General features: G+C 45.4%; 1 protein-coding gene across 1 annotated transcript in view; it reads right to left on the reverse strand.

Annotated features, from left to right (window-relative positions):
• Nucleotides 1-25,683, reverse strand: part of LOC124550975 — a 61,115-nt gene that overhangs the window by 22,389 nt on the left and 13,043 nt on the right. Inside the window, exon 2 of the mRNA XM_047125794.1 lies at nt 2,788-2,836. Within this exon, the coding sequence (XP_046981750.1) occupies nt 2,788-2,813 (26 nt within the window). The 5' untranslated portion in view covers nt 2,814-2,836. The remainder of the gene's footprint in view (nt 1-2,787; nt 2,837-25,683) is intronic.

A 25,683-nucleotide genomic window follows, 5' to 3' on the forward strand; every position in this document is an offset into this window, starting at 1 on the left:
GTGGCATAAAGTAATTGACAACATAATTTGTGGTGACTGAACCATGTTGCATCTACTTTATCAAAATGTTAACTTTCATTGCATACTGTTGCTATTCTCATTTGCAAAATGTCTAGTACTGCTGATATAGAATTAATAATTCCTTCCATGGGGGACGAGGGGAAGGAATAGCTTGAAGCAGGTCAAAACAGAAAGGTGGTCAAACAAATGTCTTCATATAAGAGGTGTTCCAATTACTTTGCAACCTTATAGTTAATCCCAGAAGAAAAGAAATCTTGTCTGTAAAGCAGACTGCAACAGCAAAGGCATGTATTATTTAATTAGATTTCTGGCCCAGTACATACAATTTTTAACAGTGACTTGTTTCAAAAGCTTGCACTCATTTTCAAACCATTACCTACATAAGAAAATAAAATGTTAATAAAAAACGAAAATTTCAAATGTTAAAATAAATAAATTGTTTTCTAACATTTTGTATACACAGGTAGCAATAGAGCAATACATCAATTATAACATACCGGCCTCTCTAATGTTTGATTGTAACATAATTCCAGTGGCACATTCAAAGATATCGTCCATACTGCTTGTCACAAAAATAATAGTAATTAGGAGAACCTGGCAGGTGCCTTCAGTTGTTTAGTATGTATTTGTGCATGCTATCTTCATTACAAATCAGCCCGAGCAACAAGAAATTGCACATGCAAAAATGTGAGGGTTGTTTCATTCCGAACAGAGCACAAAATACTTAGGGACGCTTGGGGAATGGAAGCCGGTGATCGAGAAACTAATTTTCAATATCACAGGAAAGATTAACAGAAGAACTGGCACTGACTTTGATGACTTATAGAAGAAAATCATTTGTCAAACTGTATCGGAATGTTTAGACTGGGGCTCCTGGGTAATGAGAAAGTTGAATGTTATCACCTCTCAAAAACCATTCTGTTACTGACATCTGAGTCTGAGAAGCAAGCACATCTGCAGCAGTTGAATAGTAAACACCAATATCTGTGTGTGTGTGTGTGTGTGTGTGTGTGTGTGTGTGTGTGTGTGTGTGTGTGTGTGTGTGTGTGTGTGTGCGCGCGGAGGGGGGGGGGGGGGGGGAGCCTCCTCCAACATTTTGGACTGGCTAATTTCTGAGGCCAACAGTGGCAATGATTACATTTTCTGCCTTTATGACAGTTCCTCTAAACAAACAACACTTGACTCAGGAACATGTAATATGCATAAAACCTGACAGAATTCTCGAATTTGTGTACTCTTACAATTGTATCACCATTTGAACTCGACACACACTGTCAACTCAGTTACCTTCAAAATACATCAGTCATGGTGCTATATTTGGTTCTTATTTATACTGTTGGTGCATAAATTCATAGCATTTTTGGTTTGCATGTTGATATTCCAGTTGCTAAGGGTTTATTTATCAATTGTCATTTTTTATCTGTAGTTCACTGTTGCCATTTGAGTTTACATACTGTCACTTTGTCATTTGGAGACAGATTTCCAACATATTCTTCTGTGCGAGTTCAATAGAGAAGTGACAGCAGCGGAGGTAGCCTAAAACATTTGCACTTTGTGTATAATGCTACTGGCAAGCACAGCAAGAAAATGGTTCTCTCATTTTAAGGAGGCTTACTTTGACATTAGTTTAAATGCATTAATCCACAATGATCCACGTCATTGCACTTGAGAACTGCCAAATGTGATAAACTGCATGCAATGCGGAAGGTTCAGAAATCAGGTGTGCGGGTACCGCATGCTCTAAGCCAAAATCACAAAAATCAGTGGGTGGCCAAATGTGCGTCTCTGCCTGCTCATCATTAGTTGCTTCATGAAAACACTGAACATTCCTGTTCTATATTGTTACTTGTGATGACAAATGGTCTCTTTATGCTGACATAAGGAAAAGAAAGGAATGGCTGAGCAAAGCAGCAACTCCCCACACAAAGACCTGTGTGCGCCCACAAAAGATAATGTTATGCATCTGGTGGAACAGAGATGGCGTAGTACACAACAAACTGCTTCCCTGAGGCCTGTTGTCAACAACTGAGATGTTTTGCAGACGCAATCCAAGAACAGTGACCCACGAAGACTATGCGAGGTGACAAAAAACACTATGGGAGTTGTGTTGGGAAGTCATACCATACCCACATAATTCACGTTATCTTGTGCCCTCAGATTTTCACCTTTTCTGCTCCCTACCAAACAATCTTGAAATAACTTCCTTACCAGATGAAAATGCTCTTCGACCATGGCTCGACGAGTTCTTCACCTCAAAATCACATGATTTCTACAATCGAGGAATCGGAAAGTTACTCCATTGTTGGCAGACTGTTATAAATAGCAAAGGAGAATATATTATTGATGACTTAAGTATCTGTTACGTGTATCTATTGTGTATGTTAAACTTATGAGAAAATGGTACAAACTTATACACCAAAATAAATGACCCTGCTGTTACACTGAGGACAATCACTCCGGCCGTATAGTGCACATCCGAAACTTAATCAATTGCTGTCAGTCAGTTACAATGAGAACTAAATTTTCCTGTGCAGTTTGAAACATCAATGTTCTACTTTAAACAAACTGTGCTCCTAAATTGATGACAAATAACACAGTCCCACTGTTGTAATGTATGAAGTACTGCACTACCATTTTCTCAGTCAATGAAGAGGCAATAACGGCAGTGTGATTAAAAAAGCTCTCCACTTAGTGGTAAACACAGCACGTATAGAGTTACCTACATTGTTCCAGCAAAGGCAGCATCTAGAATCACATAATACTTACTTTGTCAATCTTCTGTCTCTAGACATGACTGTGTAAATCACCACAGCACCTGAAATAAGTGAAGAGCAATTATAAACTGAGTATTACATATCACAGTAATAATACAAACCACAGATTGCTTTACAGTTTCACATAACAGCAAACGAGCTGCCATCTGACCAGGACACAGTAACATAGTTCCACACTAGTACTACTACTAGCTCTAACACACATTAATTATTTGTCTTCAACAGTGCTCGACGTCTAAAGTTTTTTCGTTTGTTGCTGTATGGTACAAGAATAATGGTAACAGACTAAGGTCACGTAGTGAATAATGTAGTAAATCACATTCTGGAGAGTAGGCTTTTCCAGTCCACTATTAATAGGCTAATTCTTAATAACAACAAAACACAGTACTTCAATCCGCCCCACACTGACATTCAATTCCATCACCAACCCAGATTTCAGGGACTGGCAGTCAATGGTAATCTGTCACAGAGTACATACATTCTTCATTTTTGCAGGAACTTAATACAGTTACTGGAAGTAGTGACGAATATGATACAACTCGTCAGCTTTGACCATTGAAGCTAATCGACAAGACAACTATTTTTTGGCACTACGTAACCTCTGTATATTTTAAACTAGCAAAGATCCTCGAGGGAATATGAGGATTTTGGACAATGAAGTTCTTGTTAATTCCTTGAAAGTTACTGAAAGCTTGAACATATCAAACTACTGTCCAAAAATAAGTGTTTTCAGCACGGGCAAAAATATAACTATAGAATACATCAAAATTATTCACACATATTAGTAATCTCTCATTCTATAACTTCACAAACCTATTATTCCACCCAACTTCCCTGGTGTTTTTACTGGAGCACTTTAAATGGTAACTTATTCTCTGACTTTCTACTTACGTGGTCATGCTATTTAGATTGGTATGTTTGTACGCCATCAACCACTTTTTCTATATGCCATTGTTCTGAATCTGTCCCTCAGAACAATGCCCCGTAGAGTGTGTCAAAATCTCATCTGTGTGCTGTTTATTCTGGCTTTAGAGAAGAGTCCAATATTCAGTGCCACATACAAGAACCGTTTTCACTATCATATTGCCAAATCTGAGGTATTTCTTACCTTACTTCATTCGGTATTTCTTACCGTACATCGAATGTCTATCACAGTTTCTTTTTAATTTTCCAATGAAGTTATCACAATTTGTTAAATTCACCTCTATGTGTCTGTCTGGTTTACAAAATGCATCATATGTCTACCCAAATATATAAGGTTTGCGAGATGTTCTGTTGTTTTGTTACTGACTGAAAATTTCACTCTTTACCTTTTTTTTTCTGTTGCAGCCATTGCCCTTGTTCCACTTTTTAAAATTTCCATGTGGTACATTTCAGCATGTTTCAAAATTTGCAAGTTTTAGGATCATCTTTACTCTCAGCTATTAAAGTTCAATTAAAATAACTTTGCAACTGACATTTCAGTCGGTCGAGTAGTAGAGACTAGCCGTCTGCCAGTCACAGCTGTTTCTCGGGCTCCGCGGGCTCGCCGTGTCGACTAGGTACATGTACAGCCTCACCGAGTGGTGCAAGAATACACGGGTAGAGGGGGAGCCAAACTTGGGGTGATTCGTATTGATTGCACAAGAAAGTGGAATGCCACGTACTAGCCAGCAACACTGCCTTACCCTGCCAATGGTATTTGCCAATTACAAAGTTATTGGAGGTAATAAGCCATCAGCGCCAACCTCCTCTTCTCCAAGCAGCACTTGCACCCAACATTTTCAGTTATTTATTGATGTATGCCAATCTCTGTCTTCCCTCCACAGTTTTTACTCTACAGCTCCCTACTTGGTGTCAGTGTTTTCCTCCCGTACCCTTCCTCGAAGATTATGTGGAGAACCTTATCGTTCCTTATCTTCATAGTCGAGTCACTCCATGTCAAATCAACACACTTTAAATAAAAATTTTATCTCACCCTCTTACATTTTGCTGAAAGTTAGTATACTTATAGTGGGTGCTGAAACTAAGAAAAATACCAAATTTCAATTTTTTACCTCAAACCATTCCTGAAATATGGTCATGTAAACTTTTCAAAAACTGGCCAAAAATGTGTGAACGGACTTTTTTTAAAAAAATTGCCCTAGGAGCTGCCCTAATTGAGCTAGAGAACTGGGAAAGGTGTCATTTTGCAGCATTTTTCATGCTCTTTCCGGTGATAGACAAAAAGCATAGCTTCAAATTAATAACCTTTTTCAAAATGGTAATTAATATTTTGATTCAATTTTTTTACAAAATGTACATAATTGAAAATTTTCAAAATATTTCCATAACTACTTCATACTGTTGTAAATCACATGGCAAAATATAAATGTGGGATGATGATGGGTTCATTGTTAAAAAGAAATTATTCTGTACTCTTGTTTTTCACTAACCGCCCTAGTTTGACCAAACTGACCTTTAAGGTAGTACGTCAGTAGAGGACCGTATACATAGGGCTTGATGTCTGTAAATTCAGAGACTGGAGCCATTGTTGAGATGATGTAGTCTGCATTGTTACCTTCTAAGGCTTTGTGTGCCTACAGCATTATTGTGCACTGTGGTTTTAGTGCAAATCAATTGTTACCTCTGTGTTGACCAGTCTGTATCTATTATATTTAATAGTTCATTTTCAAGTAAATCTATACATTGAAGGACAGTTTATAAGTGGTTTTTGTATAAATATGGAACCAAGTAAAAAGTGCAGTGCTGTAAGAGTGCAGTGTTGTAATCCACTGAAGAAGTCAAATCATTTTATTAGAAACAGAAAAAAACTGAGAAATTCCACAACACGGATGCCCAAATTATTTTCTCAAATACCAAGTGGTGCCAAGATTTGTGATAAATGTAGGAAAGATGTAACCAAATTGAAAAATACACCAGAGTCCATCAGTGATGAAAGTGTTGAAGAAGAATCTTCTGGATCAGAGATAATCACCCGAGACCAAGACCCTGACTTCACTCCAACTTCAGTAGCTGTTAAAACATTTAACACAACACTTCAAGAACTAGGTGAGTCCCCAATTGACAAGAGAAAACTAACATCTAGGCATTACGCCAAATCAAAAGTGAAGAAAATCTCATCAATGACTCGTAAACTTTTTGTTGCTCCTGAAACTTCTTCGTCAGATACTGATACTGATGAATCCGTTCTTGAAAATCTTAAAAGAAACTTTAAAAATTCTATAAGTAGAGCAAAAAAAACTAATTATTGTTACAAGTTTACCTGAAAAGTGAAGTGTCAGGAAAATAATGAGGGAATTTAATGCTCCTATACATTGTTCGGCAGCCCAAAAAAATTTTGAAAGAGAAAGGATTCATGGAAGGTCCAAACCCAAAACCATGGAAGTGTTTACCAACAAAAACTGTCAAAACTGCACATTCATTTTATGAAAATGATGTAGTTAGCAGGGCAATGCCAGGTATTAAAGATTGTGTGATAATTACAGAAACAAGTGGAAACAAAACAAATATATTATAAAGACTTATTTTGTGTAACCTTAAAGAAGCTTACGAGCATTTTAAAGACAAGTTTCCTAACATAAAAATAGGTTTCCCTAAATTTGCTGAGTTGAGACCAAAACATTGTGTATTAGCTGACCGGAGTGGCACACACACTGCCTGCGTGTGCACAACTCACCAAAACATAAAATTAATGATAGAAAATGCCAAACTAAATACAGTAACAAACAGCAGCTTAAACAATTATAAGCAGTGCATTGCAAAAATGCTTTACAACCCATCATCAGTTGATTGCAACATGGGAAACAGTGAATACTGCCCAGGAGAAACTGCCATATGTAAAATTTTAAAAGACTCTTTTCATGAAAACTTAATTGAACAAGTTCAGTTCTGACACTGGATGTCAGTTGACCGATGTAATCTGGAAATTGTTCAGAAAACTTCTGAAGAATTAATAGATTTATTTTGTAGTAAGATGTCGACTTTGATTCGGCATGACTTCATTGCCAAGCAACAACGAACATTCCTTAACTCCACAAGAGAAAACCTTATGGAATATGAATTTGTTATCATATCTGATTTTTCAGAAAATTATAGTATAGTTCTACAGGATGAAGCTCAGAGTTTCCACTTGACAAGACAACAGATTACCATTCATCCTTTTGTTATATATTACAAACAGGAAGACAAAATTGAGCATATGAGCTTTGTCATTGTTTCCGATTGCCTGGAGCACAATACAACTGCGGTTTACACCTTTCAAAAGAAGCTAATTTCACATCTAACAAATAAATTTCAAAAGATTCCAAAAAAAAAAATACTATTATTCTGACGGTTCTGCCGCTCAGTATAAAAATAAGAAAAACTTCCTGAACCTTTGCCTTCATGAGGAAGACTTCAACATAAAAGCTGAGTGGCACTTTTCAGCCACAGCACATGGGAAAGGGCCTTGTGATGGAGTAGGGGGTTCAGTAAAGAGACTGGCAGCTCGTGCAAGTTTGCAAAGGCCATACCAAAATCAGATCCAAACCGCATGAGATCTATTTGAATGTGCAGTAGATAATATCACAAATGTTGATTTTGCATATTCCATTCAAGAAGACTACGCTGCTTCAGAAATATTCTTAAAAATGCGACTTGAAGAGACATTTACAATCAAAGGAACACAGCAATTTCACGCTTTCATTCCCAACACTACATCAAAATTAATAGTCAAATACTTCTCAGGTGATATGCAGAGTTGGGAGAGGGAAGTAACTACATCACCAGACAAACTGAAGTTACAAGATGTATCAGGCTATGTCACCACTGTATATGGCAGTCACCACTGTATATGGCAGAAACTGGTGGCTTGGGTACATTTTAGAAAAAAAAAAACGAAGATCGTAATGAAGTGAGCACTTGCCCGCGAAAGGCAAAGGTGCCGAGTTCGAGTCTCGGTCGGGCACACAGTTTTAATCTGCCAGGAAGTTTCGAAGTGAAAATAACTTTTCTTCATCCATGTGGACCAGCTAAGTCATTCTCTTATCCTGCACGTGCAGATGTCCTGTGGGTGTCAGTTGTGGATGTTCTCACAAAAGTGAATCCATTTACTCCGACAGGGAGAACATACATTCTTAATGAAAGTGATGTGAACCAAACCCAGTCAGCTTTATTGAAATGTAATAAGTGAAGTTCCAAGACAATTTATTGGGAAACTCAAAACTTAATTTTTGTCTCAGATTAGTGTTCAAAAAATGGCTCTGAGCACTATGGGACTTAACATCTATGGTCATCAGTCCCCTAGAACTTAGATCTATGTAAACCTAACTAACCTAAGGACATCACACAACACCCAGTCATCACGAGGCAGAGAAAATCCCTGACCCCGCCAGGTTAGTGTTAATGTATATTTTATAGAAAGTTGTTTCAAAATTATTGTTAGTACCTATTGTGTTAAATTTAGCTATGTACAGATACCTGTTACTCAAAAACAAGCATTACATATTTAATTTGTTTAATAGTTCCATTTCAAACATCATGGACCAGAACTATTATGTAAATACTTGTACTTATTCATACTTTATTCCAGTTTGTAGTTAAATGCTCAATTTCTTGTTTTTGTTATATCGGTTAATATACTGTTAGTGAAGTTGTATGAGATTACAATAAGCAATCAACTTAATTATAAAATATGCTGATTAGTTTTGGTTTAATAAGGTGATGTTTTGATATTTCTAATACTTCTTTTACTTACCTTTCAGTATATTTTAAAGAAATTCCTGTTTGTTAAAGGTCAATTTGGTCAAACTAGGACCGTTAGTGAAAAACAAGAGTCTGGAATAAATTTTTTTTAACAATGAACCCATCATCATCCCACATTTATATTTTGCCATGTGATTTACAATAGTATGAAGTAGTTATGGAAATATTTTGAAAATTTTCAATTATGTACTTTTTGTAAAAAAAATTAAATCAAAATATTAATTAGTACTTTGGAAAAGGTTATTAATTAGAAGCTATGTTTTGTTGTATATCCCTGGAAAGAGCATGCAAAATGCTGCAAAATGACACCTTTCCCAGTTCTCTAGCTCAATTAGGGCAGCTTCTAGGACAATTTAAAAAAAGTCCGTTCACACATTTTTGGCTGGTTTTTGGAAAGTTTACATAGGCATATTTCAGGAATGATTTGAGATAAAAAATTGAAATTTGGTATTTTTCTTAGTCTAAGTGCCCACTGTAAGTATACCAACTTTCTGCAAAATCTAAGAGGGTGAAGTAAGATAGGTGTGTTGATTTGACATGGAATGACTCAGTCCACCCAGTTTTCAACATCCTTCTATAGTACTAGGTCCCAAATTCTTCAGTTCTCTTCTTTTCCAGTTTTCGCACAGTCCATAATTTACTACTGTACATTGATAAACTCGAAAGGTAGCAGAGATACAACACAAGGAGCATAAAATTAACTTACAACTTGAACTTGTAACAAACCAGAATGCAGCTGAAAGAGTTGCGGGACAAGAAAGGGAATCAGCGATGATGAAGTTGGTAAAACAGAGTTGCAGCCTATCCCCAGTGCTATTCAGTCTGCACACTGAGCAAGCGATAAGGAAACTGAAGAGAAATTTGGAAAGGGACAAGAAATAAAAATGAAACTCCCTGGCACATTAAAAATGTGCGTTGAACTGAGATTCAAACTCGAGGCCTCTGCTTAAGTGGGCAAGTAATCTACCGACTGAGCTTCTCGAGCAGGGCTGGGTAGCTCAGTCGGAAGAACACTAGCCCACGAAAGGCACAGGTCCCAAGTTCGAGTCTCCATCTGGTACACAGTTTTAATCTGCCAGAAAGTTTCAAATTGGCACGCACACTGCTGCAGGGTGTAAAATTTATTCTGGAAACATCCCTGGGCTGTGGCCAAGCTGTGTCTCCACAATAACCTTTCTTCCTGGAGTCCCAATCCTGCAAGTTTTGCAAGAGAACTTCTGTGAAGTTTGGAATTTAGGAGATGAAGTACTCGTGGAAGTAAAGCTGTGAGGACAGGTTGTGAGTCACACTCGGGTAACTCAGTCGGTAGTGTACTTGCCCGTGAAAGGCAAAGGTCTCGAGTTCGAGTCTTTGGTCCAGCACAGAAGTTTAATCTGCCGAGAAAAATTCGTACCAGCGCACACTCCACTGCAGAGTGAAAAATTCATTCTGCCAAGAAATAAAACTTTGCAGTAATCCTCTCAGAGATGGCAAGGACTGAGAAGTTGAACAGAATGGATAAAGAGGGTTCAACAAGTGTAAATAAAAGTAAAAAGATTGTAACTTTGTCAAATTAAGGGGTTTCATTTAGATGGTATAAAATGCATACTGGCAACAGTTAAAAAAAAGGCTTTCCTGGAAGTGGCTGTATGGAATACAGCCTTATAAGGATGTCAAATGTGGTCAATAAAAAGTACAGACAAGAAGAGAATAGAAGCTTTTGCAATGTGGTACTACAGATGAATTCTGAAGATGAGATGGGTAGATCATGTAAACAATAAGGAGGTACTGAACTGATTTGGGGAGAAAAGACGTTTACAGCACAGCTTCACTGAAAAGATAAAACAATGGGAATGCAATCTAGTTGTGTTAAATCATGTATGCTGAAGGAGTAGATCGGGAAATGAGCCAGTAAACGTAACAGATGAGTTTTCCTATTTGGGCAGCAAAACAACTGGAATTGGCTAAAGCGGACAAGGATATAAAATGAAGACTATAAAATGCAGACTATAAAATGCAGACTATAAAATGCAGAATGTGTTAATGTGTAATATATATGAAATGTTCATAAGTTTTTTCAAAGCTATTTGTCTGGATTGTAGCCTCGAACGGAAATGAAACATAGATAATATGCAGTTCGGTCGAGAAGAGAATGGAAGATTTTGAAATGTGGTGAGGCTGAAGATTAGACGAGTAGAATAAATAACTAATAAGGAAGTATTGAATCAAATGCGGGAAAAGAAATGTATGGCAAAACACTGTAAAAAGAAGGGACTGGTTTATAGGACACCTGCTGGGGAATCAGGGAATAGTGAATTTGGTAATGGAGGGAAGTGCGGTAGGTGAAAATTGTGGAGGGAGACCTAGACACAAGCACATTACACCACGTCAATTGGATGTAGGCTATGGTAGTTATTCGGAGACGAAGACACTCGCACATAATAGACTCGTGTGGAGAGTTGAGAAAAGTAAGTTACTAGGATCATACACGGTGTCTACTGATTCACACGTGCCTCTAATTCACATCCTGTAGGTTCTTACACTGTCCTCACTGCACATCTGCCCACTTGTGGTTCATAATATCACATTATTTAAGCAAACACAAGTTCGAGGAGTGATATGCATGGTGTCAGCATGTTTTAACCACTGGTTAAAAGGGCACACAACCCTGTACAGCGTACATTTTGCACCGGGTTGCGCAAAGTGGAGACTGTCATGGCGAAGCGGAAGTTTTCAAACCCATTTCACTCGAGATATACTGGGAACCATGGACACAAAACAAAGGCAGATTCTGTGATACTAGGTAAAAGGAAAGTGTTTATCATACACCACACAGAAGACTATTAAATGTCCAGGTATACAGAATAGGTTTTGAGATATGCGGTCCGATCATAGACTCTCCGTATAGTGCGGCACAGTGTGTTGCCACGGCTAGCAACTGTTTGTCACAGACACAGCTAACGTTAGGAGTGCCCCAGGGAGGTGTGATGGGACTGCTCCTGTTTTCTATGTTTGTTGTAGCTCTGTCGAATACAGTGGCCGGCAATCTGGCACAGTTTGCTGACGACGCTGTTGTGTACGGCGAAAGTGTTGTCGAGTGACTGCAGGGCAATTTTGGATAGCTCGGACAAAATTTCTATTTGATGCCACGAATGGAGGCTCACTTTAAATTTGATAAAATGCAATTCATCGGAGATGGCTAGGAGAAACTTTCCTGTGGTGTTCGACTTTTAATGGCATCTCACTTCAGTCAGTTACTTCAATTAAACATCTAGGTGTAACATTCTGACGCAGCAAGTAATGGCGTTAACACGTAATAGAGTCAGTTGTAACAAATGCAAACAGCTGACAATTTACCAGTTGAGTTCAGGAAAACTGTAGCACATGTAAAATGTGACAGCACATAATGACCGGATGATTCTTTCTCGAGTACTTTGAGTGTTCGGTATCCCTATTCAATATCGTTAAAGAAGAAGTTAATACAATTTTGAGGTACTTAGATTTTTATAGTTCTATCAGTAGGAGTGTGTTACAGAAATGCACCATGAGCTAAGTTGGAAATCTTTGGGGGGAAGAGGTCTTTCTTTTGACAAAATACTGCTGAGGAAGTTTTGAGAATCAGTATTTGTGACAGATTACAGACTGATTCTACTGTATCCAACTTTCACCTCACATTTATACAAGATAGAGATTAGGGTTTGTAAAGAGGCAGGTGATGTGAAATGTAAACTTATGCAATAACTCGTTCTACCCGACCCCCACTACTGCATGTAACAGTAATGATAATTTTGTGTGGCTCTACTGAAATGTAATAAAACGTGTCATGAGTAGTAAGAGCTCTAGACAGTTACAACTACAGATGCTTGTGTGTATTATGACTGCAATATCAGTCTACCATCTCAGTGCATCAAACATCTACGGCTAGTCGGGTCGATTGTGGCTAGACAGTTTACGTGATTACCACACACGGTACCTACTTCACTGGCTCCTCGGAGCACTCACAGCCCACACATTGCAGCAGAGATTATGTACATCTCATCATAATCAAAACACAAAGTCTCACTTATCTATTACCCTAGCTCTGCCCATCCATAAAAGAAAAAAAATTGCAAACTACTACTCTGTCACTCCTGTCTGCCTCTGGAACAGACTACCCTGCACTTTGCACACAATACAATGTTCTGCTGCTTGCTTTAAGATGAAGCTGAAACACTTCCATCACTCTCATTGGTTGGCTGGTTGGATTGGAGAAGGGACCAAACTACGCAATCATCAGTCCCTCCGACCTGGGAATAACTAAAACCGATAAAACCTCCCACTATAAGAGGGAGCTACAATGGCCATAAAAATTACAAACTATTGACAGAGAAGGAAGGAAGAAGGCAGAAGAAGAGAGGAGGGAAAGATAGACACTCGAGATAAAACAGACACCATAATGAAAGGAGTGGGAAGGCAGAGGGTGGGGGTGAACCACCAAGCCCAGTCGAGGCCAGTCCAATTGGGGTGAAGGGGGGAGCAAGATGGCCTGCCATCCCCTCCACCCACCGACAAGGTTAAATAAAGCGATAAAAACCGCCATCATGAAGAAATTGTAAAACTAGATCAGCTGCTGAGGCACTGTCAGCTAATGCCAGGGGTAGCGAGTCACGAAAGCTAAAAGTCCGTCGCAGGGCGGCTAAGTTGGGACAGTCCAGTAAGAGGTGAACCACAGTCATCCACGATGACAGAGAGGGGGGGGGGGGGGGGGGGGTCCTCACGACAGAGGAGATAACCGTGAGTCAGCCAAGTATGGCCTATGCAGAGCCGGCAAAGGACGACAGAGGCCTTGCAAGAGGCCCATAAGGAGGACCGCACCATAGTTGTAGAATCATTTATAGCCCTAAGCTTGTTCTGCATTCCAAATTCCCAAAACCTGACGACGTAATGCCGAGCGAAGGTCTATTTCTGAAATGCCAATAGCAATACATGGCCTGTTAGTAGCCAATTTAGTCAGTCAATCGGAAAGTTCATTGCCAGGGATCCCAACATGGCCTGGGGTCCAAATGAAAACCACTGAGCATCCACATTGATCAAGTCCTGGATAGCTATGACCAAATGGGTAGAGAGGGAGCCACTGGCTGATAGCTTGCAAATTGCTCAAGGAGTCACTAAAGATAGTTAAGGACAGTCCTGAGCAGAAGTGGACACGGTCCAGTGCGCGTAAGAGCGATACCAATTCTGTAGTAAAAACACTACAGCCATCTGACAAGGAACGAAGTTCTGTGTGTCTCACATAAGTGTAAACTTAACCAGTGTGACCAGCAACCATGGAGCCATCAGTATAAATCAGTTCTGAACCCTGGAATGAACTGAGGAGGCAGTAGAATTGGTGGTGAAGGGCCTCCAGAGGGACAGAATCCTTTGAACTGATGGAGAGAGAAAGACAGAGCTGTGACCAAGAGACGCACCACAGAGGGGTATATGCGTGAGTAGAGAAAAGAGGCGGTAAAGGGAAGTGCTGGAGCTCAGAAAAGAGTGACTGAATGCGGGCAGCCATGGTAAGTCCACATACTGGCTGCCGCCACGGGAGGCTGATCTCCGTGTCTGGATAAAGGAGACCATAATTAGGGTGCTTTGAGGCGCAGCGAATGTGGAGCACATAAGGTATCAGCTGTTGTTGGTGCAAAACTCGCAGCACTGGAATCCCCACCTCTGCGAGAAGGCTAATCACGGGGCTAGTTCGGAAGGCACGAGCCGCAAATCGTACCCCACGATGCTGGATGGGGTCTAGTATCTGCAATGTCGAAGGTGATGCAGAACCACGGACAGGACTCCCATAGTCTAACCGAGACTGGACCAGCACTTTGTACAAACGCAGTAGAATAGAGCGGTCTGCAAACCAGGTGGTATTGCACAGACATGTAAGAACAATGAGAAGCAACCAGCACGTCCTCTTCTGCTGGGAAAGATGAGGGAGCCATGTCAACCGGGTATCAAAGACCAGACCCAAGAAGCGAGGGATTGGCCATCGAGGAACAGGTCCGGATGTGGTTGGACTGTACGTACGGCTACAGCAGAAATGCATGACACACAACTTGGACACCAAAAAAAGCCATGGGACAGAGCCCAAGATTGCGCCCGGTAGATTGCACCCTGTAGAGGGCGTTCTGCAGCACCCATGATGGAGGAAGCGATGTAGATACAAAAATCGTCAGCATACAAAGAGGTGGACACTGTCGGCTCAGCAGCCACCACCAGTCCATCAGTGGCTACGAGAAAGAGAGGGACGCTCAACACGGAACCATGTGGAACCCAATTTTCTTGCCAATGGGCGGTGCAGTAGGAGGAACCAACTTGGACCCACAAAGAGCGACAAGAGAGAAAAGTACAGATAAAAATGGGCAGAGCGCCACGAAGGCCCCATTCGTGAAGGGTGGTGAGGATGTGTTGGTGCCAGGTGGTGTCGAAGGCTTTATGCAGGTCAAAGAAGACTGCAATGAGGTGTTGCCAATGGGGAAAAGCTGACTGGATAGCAGACTCCAGGTGGAACAAATTATCCACCATAGAGTGGCCAGAGTGAAAAACACCTTGAGTCGATGACAAAAGATTGCGGTATTTAAGAATCCAAAACAGCCGCTGACTCACCAGTCGTTCAAGGAGCTTGCAGAGGGTGTTGGTAAGGCTAATTGGACAGTAGCTATCCAACTGAAGAGGTGGCTTCCCAGGCTTCAACTCCGGAATACAATGCTTTCCCGCCACTGGGTAGGAAACACCCCCTCGTTCCACAGACAGTTGAAAAGGGTTAGTATACAATGGTGGCCAGTCAACGATAAGTGTTGGAGCATTTGGATATGTATCGGCTCTGGTCCAGGACCTGTGTCGGGACAAAGGGCGAAGTTGCTGGAGAATTCCCACTTGCTATATGGGTCATTATAAGGCTTCAAGCAGTGAGAAACGGAAGACAAAAGGCAGTCGTTCCGAGCACTCTTTCAGGTGGAGGAACGTGGACAGATACTGAGTCGATGCAGGAGCTTGGGCTAAGTGTTGAGCGAAATGCTCTGCGACAAAGTCCGGATGGGTAAGGACAACACCAGGCACAGAGATTCCTGAAACGCTGGTGGGAGGACAATGTCCAAAAATTCATCTGAGTTTCGCACAAACTTGTGAAGAGGGGGGTGTGCGGTCCTATGGCAGCCACATATCGTTCCCAGCAAATCCGTTGCTGAAATTTGATTAGGTAACTGGCCCGGGTGTAGAACCGTTTAAAGACCAGAAGGAGGCAGTAGAAGGGTGCCGCTTGAAGTGTTGAAGAGCACAGTGGCGGTCTTTTATGGTCATAGCAATTCCCGGAGTCCACCAAGGGACCATCTTCTGACGGGGGGAACCCAAGGAAGAAGAGATGGCCGAAACAGCTGCGGAAAGGATGGCAGCAGTCTAAGTCTGTGTAGACTCATCAATATCGCTATGTGATAGTATAGGGGGGATGGTAGCAGAGGAGAAGGCACCCCAATCAGTTTTAGAGAAGGCCCACCTGGGAGGGTGACAGAGCGAGATACACTGAAGGAAGGTCAAAACAATCGGGTAATGATCGCTGTCACGTAAGTTGTCATGGACACTCCACTGAATGGAAGGAAGAAGGCCGGGACTGCAGATGGAGAGGTCATGTGCTACACTCAAGTGTGTGGGAGTGCTGGTGTTTAGTAGACAGAGGTCAAGCCCTGCCAGAACAGCTTCAACCATCCTACCTCAAAACGGGTTGTGGGCATTAAAGTCCCCTAGAAGCAGAAAGGGAGAAGGGAGTTGTTGAAGAAGGGTGGTTAGGGCAAGGGATGTGGGTGGCCTGTCAGGCGGGAGGTAGAGATTACAGACTGTGATTGGAGTGGCCAGATGGACCCCTAGAGCAATTGCTTCTGGAGTGGTAAGGAGGGAAACCCATTTACTAACAATGTCCGCAACAGGCCAATTCGGTTCCAACAGAAAGCATGGAACCCACAAAGGGTGGGTGAGTAAGAATTGACAAAATGGGTCTCCTGAAGAGCAATGCAAGCAGCAGAGTAGGAGGAAAGAAGGGGTACCTCAGGAGGTACTGGAGGGGCTTTGACCTTGTTCTTGTGTTTCTGGTTCTTGTCTTGTGATGGAAGAGAAGGGCAGACTGCAACAAAGTCGGGCATGGAATTACACCTGGCAATCTCGGCGGCCACCAGCTGCAGATCGCACGGCTGATGTGGAGTTGCAAATCGTTTTCAGGGGGGTGCCGGGAAGAGGAGTCCCGGGAGGGAGCTCCAGTACCGGCAGCTGCCAAAGAAGGGGAGCACTTCTCTGGCAGGGGAGGGGGAGCAACACCCGAAGGGCTGGGTATGAGTGCTGACGGGGAGGGGGAGGGGGAGGGGGAGAGGGGGAGTGGGGGAGTGAGAGTGAGGGTGAGATGAAAGCTGTGGGGTGAAAGGTGCGGGGCGAATGGGGTGGGGCTGGGAAGAGGAGAGGGAATGGACATAATTGAAGCAAAGGCAGAAGTTATAGACACGGGATGGAGCCAGTCATACTTTTGACACGCCTCGGTGTAGGTACGTCGATCCACGGTCTCGTACTCTTGAAACCGTTGTTCTTTCACTTACACCCGGCATGCTGCCGAGCGTAGAGGATGCTGCACATTACAATTTACACACACTGGTGGGGGAGCACAGGCACTCCCCCCATGGAGGGGGTACCCACAGTAACAGCAGAGGGGATCATTGGTGCAGCAGGAAGACGTGTCCAAAACGTAAGCATTTAAAAGGCTTGGTCATGGCAAAACTGTTGCCATCTGTCCTGGTACAAACCAGGTACCGAGGGAAAGGTTTCCACCCAAGCCGGCGAGCTTGACCCTCCTCCCAGGGGGCCAGGGAGGGGAAGGCAGAAAGATCAGAAGGAGGAGTGTCAAGTCTTCTAGCACTTTAAGAGACGACCACAGAATGGCCAGGATGTTGAAGCTTTTGTCACTTCATGTGCAAGGCGTCTGCCCTAGTACCACCCACTCCAACCAGGAGCTCACCCCGTGGGCACCACCCAGCCACAGCGAGGGCCGTCTGGCATGGCGGCCATTGCCAGGAGCTCTGATGCCCCCAAGTGACGAGCATCAACACCTTGGCATAAAAGAGGCGTCAACAGCTCAGGTACTAGCAGTGTGATCCCTGTGTTGTCAGGGGGCACAGTCAAGTGGGTACTTAACAGCCCCCCCACACGGACTGGCTACCGCGCTGGTGACCTAGCAGGAAGGGGGCCAGGATGCAAGGGGAAAAGGGAGGGGGAGGGGGAGAGGAGCTTTTTTTTTTTTTTTTTTTTGTAGGGTTTAAGGGCGCTCAACTACTGAGGTCATTAGCGCCCAGTCACTGGTGTTAGAGCACAAGGAACCTGCTAAAACTCAAGGGGATGGGGGGACATCAAAAGGACCTGACAAAGATGCAGATGAAATAAGTAAAAAGGTTAAATGTCTTTGGTCAAGCCAGTTAAAGTTATAAAACGCAGAAGACGAGCAGCTGCTCGAGCGTCATCAGCTAAAACATCCGGTAAGGTAGATGGCAGGGACAGGACAACACGAAATTGACTAAAACGGGGACACTACAATAAAACATGGCGCACCGTTAATGCCTGACCACAAGGGCACTGCGGGGCTGGGTCACCAGAGAGCAGGTAGCGGTGGCTAAACCGGCAATGCCCAATCCGCAACCTGGTCAGAAGGACCTCCTCGCGCCGAGATGGTCGGGAGGAAGTTGTCCAAGCAGTTGGGAGCGGTTTTACTGCCTGGAGCTTGTTTCCTTGGAGGGATGACCAAGCATCCCACCACAAGGACACAAGCCTCTTACATACATCCCCACAAACGTCAGATGACGGGACACAATGGGAGGCTGGCCGAGGCTGGAGGACTGCAGCCTTGGCTGCAGCATCCGCAGCCTCATTCCCAGGCACTCCTACATGTCCGGGGACCCACAGAAAGCTGACAGAACCGCCATTATCAGCGAAAGAATGGAGGGACTGCTGTATTCGTTGAATCAAGGGATGGACCGGATAGGGAGCCCCAAGGCTCTGAAGAGCACTGAGTGAGTCAGTGCAGAGTACATACAATGAATGGCGGTGGCGGCGGGCATACTGAATGGCCTGATGGAGAGCAAAAAGCTCAGCCGTAAAGCTGGAACATTGGTCAAGGAGCCGGTATTTAAAGGTGGCGGTCCCAACGACAAAGGCACAGCCGACACCATCGTCAGTTTTGGAGCCATCGGTGTAAATAAAGGTGTGACCAGCAAGTCGAGCACGAAGGTCGACAAACCGTGAGCAATACACTGCAGCCGGAGTACCCTCCTTTGGGAGTGAGCTGAGGTCGAGATAAATACGAACCGGAGCCTGGAGCCAAGGTGGTGTCGGGCTCTCACCCTCTCTGAAGGTGGTAGGGAGGGCAAAATCCAATTGTCGAAGCAGGCGACGGAAGCGGACTCCGGGGGGCAGCAGGGCAGACACATACAACCCGTACTGACGGTCGAGAGAATCGGCGAAGAAGGACTTGTAAGAGGGGTGTTCGGACATAGACAACAGCCGGCAGGCATACCGACACAGCAGTATGTCGCGCCAGTAGGTCAATGGTAACTCGGCAGCTTCAGCGTAAAGACTCTCGACAGGACTAGTGTAGAAGGCTCCGGTCGCAAGACGTATCCCCCGATGGTGGATGGAGTTGAGCCGGCGTAAGAGGGATGGCCGAGCGGACGAGTAGACGAAGCTCCCATAATCCAGCTTCGATCGGACTATGGACCGATACAAGCGAAGCAGGACAGTGCGATCCGCTCCCCAAGATGAACCACTAAGAACTCTAAGGACATTAAGGGAACGTGTACAACGGGCCGCCAAATAAGAGACATGTGGAGACCAACACAGTTTCCGGTCCAACGTGAGCCCTAGAAACTTAGTTGTGTCCACGAATGGGAGAACAACGGGACCGAGATGTAAGGATGGCGGAAGGAACGCTTTATATCGCCAAAAGTTGATACAAACCGTCTTCTCTTCAGAGAACCGGAAGCCATTTGCCACGCTCCATGAGTAGAGGCTGTCTAGACAACGCTGGAGGCAGCGCTCCAGGAGGCATGTTCTCTGGGCACTGCAGTAGATCGCGAAGTCATCGACAAAGAGAGAGCCTGAGACATTAGGTGGAATGCAATCCATAATTGGATTGATCGCGATGGCAAAAAGGGCTACGCTCAAGACGGAGCCCTGCGGCACTCCGTTCTCCTGGACGAAGACGTCGGACAATACGGAACCCACACGTACCCTAAACTTTCGATCCGTTAAAAAGGAATCAATAAAAAGGGGCAGACGACCGCGTAGGCCCCACTTGTGCATAGTGCGGAGGATACCTCCTCTCCAACAGGTATCATAAGCCTTCTCCAAGTCGAAGAACACGGCTACCGTTTGGCGCCTTCGCAAAAAGTTGTTCATGATGAATGTCGACAAGGTCACAAGGTGGTCAACAGCGGAGCGGCGGCGACGAAAGCCGCATTGGACATTAGTAAGTAGTCGTCGAGATTCAAGAATCCAAACTAACCGAGCATTAACCATGCGCTCCATCACCTTACAGACACAGCTTGTAAGAGAAATGGGGCGGTAACTAGAAGGAAGGTGTCTATCCTTCCCGGGTTTGGGTATAGGAACAACAACGGCGTCACGCCAACGCATGGGGACTTGACCTTCGGTCCAGACGCGATTGTAGGTACGAAGAAGGAAGCTTTTGCCCGCCGGAGAAAGGTGTGCCAGCATCTGAACGTGAATGGCATCTGGCCCCGGAGCAGAGGACCGGGACACTGCAAGCGCACGTTCGAGGTCCCGCATAGTAAAGGGGGCATTGTAAGTTTCCAGATTCAGCGAGTGGAAGGAAGGTCGCCGAGCCTCGTCTGCCTCTTTCCTGGGAAGGAAGGCAGGATGGTAATGGGCGGAGCTTGAAACCTCCGCGAAAAAGCGGCCAAAGGCGTTGGAGACAGCCACAGGATCAACAAGGACCTCATTACCTGAGGTCAGGCCAGGTACTGAGGAGTGGGCCTTAATGCCCGACAGCCAGCGCAGGCTACCCCAAACAACGGAAGAGGGAGTAAAACTGGTAAAGGAGCTCGTGAAAGAGGCCCAGCAAGCTTTTTTGCTGTCTTTGATGACTCTACGGCATTGCGCTCGGAGTCGTTTGTATTCAATACAATTCGCCAACGTAGGATGGCGGCGAAAGGTGCGTAAAGCACGTCGTCGAGCACGGATAGCGTCCCTACAAGCCTCGTTCCACCAGGGGACGGAAACGCGACGTGAAGAAGAAGTAGTACGAGGTATGGAACGTTCGGCAGCATGGATAATAACAGCCGTGAGGTATTCGACCTGACTGTCACAACTGGAAAAATCGTGGTCCGGAAAGGTCGCCAGGGAGGAGTAAAGTCCCCAGTCAGCTTTCAGTATGTTCCAGCGCGAAGGACGTGGGGATGGGGTGTGGTGCAGGAGACGAACGACACAGGGGAAGTGGTCGCTTGAATAGGTGTCAGAAAGGACATACCACTCGAACCGACGGGCAAGAGTGGTAGAACAGATCGAGAGGTCCAAGTGGGAGTAGGTATGAGTAGAGTCCGAGAGGAAAGTCGGGGCGCCGGTATTGAGGCAGACAAGATTGAGATGGTTGAAGACATCCGCCAACAGTGAGCCTCTTTGACAGGATGCAGGAGAGCCCCAAAGGGGATGATGGGCATTGAAGTCGCCAAACAATAAGAACGGCGGGGGAAGCTGATCGATCAGGTGCATCATGTCAGCCCGACTAACAGCAAAAAAAAATGGCTCTGAGCACTATGGGACTCAACTGCTGAGGTCATTAGTCCCCTAGAACTTAGAACTAGGTAAACCTAACTAACCTAAGGACATCACAAACATCCATGCCCGAGGCAGGATTCGAACCTGCGACCGTAGCGGTCTTGCGGTTCCAGACTGCAGCGCCTTTAACCGCACGGCCACTTCGGCCGGCCGAGACTAACAGCAGATGACGGTGGAGTGTAGACGGTACAAACTGAAAAAGTAAAAGCAGAAAGAGTAATGCGGATAGCTATTGCTTGGAGTGGGGTGGTCAATGGGATGGGATGGTAATAGACATCGTCCCGAACGAGCAACATGACCCCACCATGAGCTGGGATACCGTCCACAGGGGCGAGGTCATACCGCTCCGAGGTATAGTGGGAAAAGGCAATACGGTCAGTTGGGCGCAACTTGGTTTCCTGGAGACCAAGGACGAGCGGACAGTGCAGGCGGAGGAGCAGTTGTAATTCCTCCCGATTAGATCGAATACCTCTTATGTTCCAATGAAACAACGCCATTGCTAGTCAAAAAGTTGGGGGAACGAGACGGGGAAGAGCTGGTCACCTCTATGGCCGCGGAGGGCCAGGTTGCGAGGCAACAACACTACAACTGACGGCAGGCGGATCCGGTTCCATCGACTCGTCGCCAGCTGCGGCCGCTGTCCCTGATTGTGTAGGAGGGGCCGCATCATTTGCCGACAAAAGGCCGGCGGAACGCCTGGCAGCAGAGCGTCCCGGCGAAACTGAGGACGGCCGGGAGCAGCGACTCACGGATGAAGCGTCAGATGAAACGCGCCGGGGTGGAGAGGGGGATAGAGACTTCTTCTTGGAGGCCTTCTTGGAAGGCCGAGGAGGCACAGGGATGGTGGGCTGGACCCGAAGAAGGTCCTCACGCGCGGGGTCCGTTTTGGAACGCCGGACCTCGGAAGCTGGGGTCCGGAACGTTTCCCCGATGGACGCCTGAGAAGAGGATCGCTTCTCAGGTGGCGTGGGGGGAGGAGGGGGAGGAGGGGGAGGAGGGGGAGGAGGAGGAGGAGGAAGTGTGGCCCCTGGGGCAGGGGGGGTGGGGGCCGCGGGGGAGGAGGAGTTGGAAGGGAGGGATTTGGGAGGCGGAGGCGGAGCCCCCGGATGGGCAGAGGAGGCGGAGGGGGGACAGGATAGAGGTGAGGATACAGCGGAAGGAGTGGACACAACTGAGGCAAACGAAGTGGCCAGTGACACGGGATGAAGGCGGTCATACTTCTTCCTGGCCTCAGAATAAGAGAGCCAATCCAAAGTTTTGATTTCTTGTATCTTTTTCTCCTTCTGATAGGCGGGGCAGTCTGGGGACCTAGGCGAGTGGACGCCAGGACAATTAGGGCACCGAGGTGGTGGGGTGCAAGTATGTTCCTCACGAAGAGGACGTCCACAGTCGCCACAAAGGGGCTGAGCCTCACACCGGGACGACATGTGCCCAAAGCGCAAACACCTAAAACAGCGCATAGGAGGCGGGACGTAAGGTCGCACGTCGCACCGGTAGCACATCACCTTTACCTTCTCCGGGAGAACGTCCCCCTCGAAGGCGAGGATAAAGGCCCCGGTGTCGATGCGACGGTCTTTGGGGCCGCGCTGGACTCGCCGGACGAAATGCACGCCGCGGCGCTCCAGGTTGGCCCTGAGCTCCTCGTCAGATTGTAGCAGGAGGTCACGATGAAAAATAACCCCCTGTGTCCTATTTAGTGCCAGATGTGGGACAATGGAGACTGGGATGTCCCCTAGGCGGTCGCACGCCTGGAGTGCCGCCGATTGTGTGGCAGAGGTGGTCTTGATAAGAACGGACCCTGATCGCATCTTGCTGAGAGCCTCGATTTCCCCGAAGACGTCCTCAATGTGCTGAACAAAGAACATGGGCTTGGAGGTGGCGAACGTCCCCCCATCTGTTCGAGAACAGACCAAATAGCGGGGGAAGTACTTCGCCCCGAGCCGGCGGGCCTGTCCCTCCTCCCATGGAGTGGCCAAGGGGGAAAGGGCAGGAGAACCAGAACTAGAAACGGTACCTTTTCTTTTGGAAGACTCGGCCGCAGAGCGACCTGATACGTGTTGACGTTTCATGTGCGAAACGTCCGCCCCGATACCACCCACTCCGACCAGGGGCTCTCCCCACGGGCGCCACCCAGCTGCAGCAAGGGCCACCTGGCAGGATGACCATTGCCGGGAGTCCTGATGCCCCAAGGAGACGGGCATCTACTCCTTGGCCAACGTGGGGAGGGTGCAGCTCAGGTATCGGCAGTACGATCCCTGTGTTGTCAGGGGGCTACAACCTAGAGGGTACATGACGACCCCACCACAACGGGCTGGCTACCGTGCTGGATTTCTGGTGCCATGGAAAGTCCATCATGATCGCTGGTGCAGATGGAGATGCACTATGGGCGTAACTTGGACAACCCATCAGGCGTTTAGGCCCAATTTGAGGAATAATGGGTATGGTGACAACGCCGGTGCAATGCTGAGTGCCAAGGTCTTAGTGCACTTAGGACCAGTGGTACACCATGTAAGGTGTCCTTCCCCAAAAGGCTCGTACTTCTGTAGAATTTTGAAAAATGGAGGTCAAACCCCAAGGGGGACCATCACATTAAGGCCAAAACATTTGAGACTCCTTTTAGTCGCCTCTTACGACAGGCAGGAATACCGCGGGCCTATTCTTACCCCCGAACCCGCAGGGGGGGGGGGGGGGGGGGGGGGGGGGGGGGAGAGGAGCCTGCACCATGGAAACTAGGTTGGGAGTTCATCCCCAAATGGCTCCCACTGAATTGAAAACGTCAGAAATGGAGTTCAAGCCCCGAGGGGGCCAAAAAGGAGATGGAAACAGCAAACTAAACAATAGTACATACCAAAACAAAGTTGAGAGGATAGCCAGGTGCATATAACGAAGTCCACCAAGGGGGAAAGGAGGGGCCAGGTAGAAAGGAGCAAGGACAGGGAAGGAGAGGAACAGGGATGATATGCAGTCTGGAAAAAGGAAGGAGACTGCAATAGCTTGGGGCCCCGTGCGTGCCACACATGCATCACACTCTTAATGTTTCCCCAAAAATTAACGTATATGGTCAGTTTTCCCTCTGTCACTATTCTGCCCTTCTCTCACAAATATTATTGTTGTCTTCATAATTTAAAACTACCTTCCTATAACTTGTCTCTACTTTTTACTCCATGAACGAATGCAAACTGCCCCCCCCCCCCCCTCCCGCTCTCTCTCTCTCTCTCTCTCTCTCTCTCTCTCTGCCCTGTAGTAATTACTAGATGCTTTACAACAAGTCTGTGTTCCCGACAACTGCAGTTGTGGTAATACGTCTTGCAAACAGAACACCGCTTACAGCTGTATAATACTCTTTAATGGGAAACAACCGGATCCATGGTTTATTCCAGAAAAATTTCAAAGCTCCTCTAATGAAAGTGATTGACAAACTGAAACAAGCTATGGACAAACAAGAGGTGACTATTATGCACTTTTTGGATTTCAGCAAAGCTTTCGACACTGTCTACTTCGGTATTCTACCCACTAACTCAAAAGTCAGTTTTTTTCTTCAAGTGCTGTACAATGGTTGCACTCTTAACTTACATACCGCCAACAGTGTGTAATGATAGGAACAAAGAGGTCACAATGGAGGAATGTAGTATAGGGCCCATTACTTTCCTCATTTTATGTTAATTATGTGTTGGCTATTATCCCCCCATTGCAAATATCATTTATAAGGTGAGCTCAATAAACCCACACACAGCCATCCAGATCATAAATACTGACTTACTTCCTTTATCAGAAAGGACACAGAACATTAGGTTATGAAACGTAACCCATTCTAAAATGCAAGCAATCTTACAAGGAGAGGAAGCTACTCGTCATAGCCAAATTCGTCCAAATTCATGGAACATGTAGGGCATGGTGAGACATGAAAATGCCCAAAGTGGGAACTTCAGATGGCCAAGCATTTAGGAAATAAAAGGAATTTTGATACGGATCTATGACCATGTGCATGTTATCAATTGTCCCGGCAACACGATAATACACTGCGTGTCTCACAATAAGGCGAACACGCTCCTCAACACAAGAGCATAGAAGGGAGCCAAAGAATTTTTCCTCTCACCCCCCCCCCTCCCAATCCCTAACTACTACTTGCATGTCTCCCACCCCATCTCTCTTATTTTTAACTGTAGGTAGAATGACATCATGAACAAATTCAATCATGTACAGCAGGAGGAACAGAGCAAAAATACACAAGGAGTTCTTGGGTACTGAATTTGGCCGGAGCAAGACAGCTAAAATTAGATAGAATACCACAATGTCACAACTAAATCTGGCTATTAAGTGTGTGCTGAGGGTTTAGTCTAATGCTTGC

Source organism: Schistocerca americana, chromosome 9, assembly GCF_021461395.2.
Source record: "Schistocerca americana isolate TAMUIC-IGC-003095 chromosome 9, iqSchAmer2.1, whole genome shotgun sequence".
Lineage (NCBI taxonomy): Eukaryota > Metazoa > Arthropoda > Insecta > Orthoptera > Acrididae > Schistocerca > Schistocerca americana.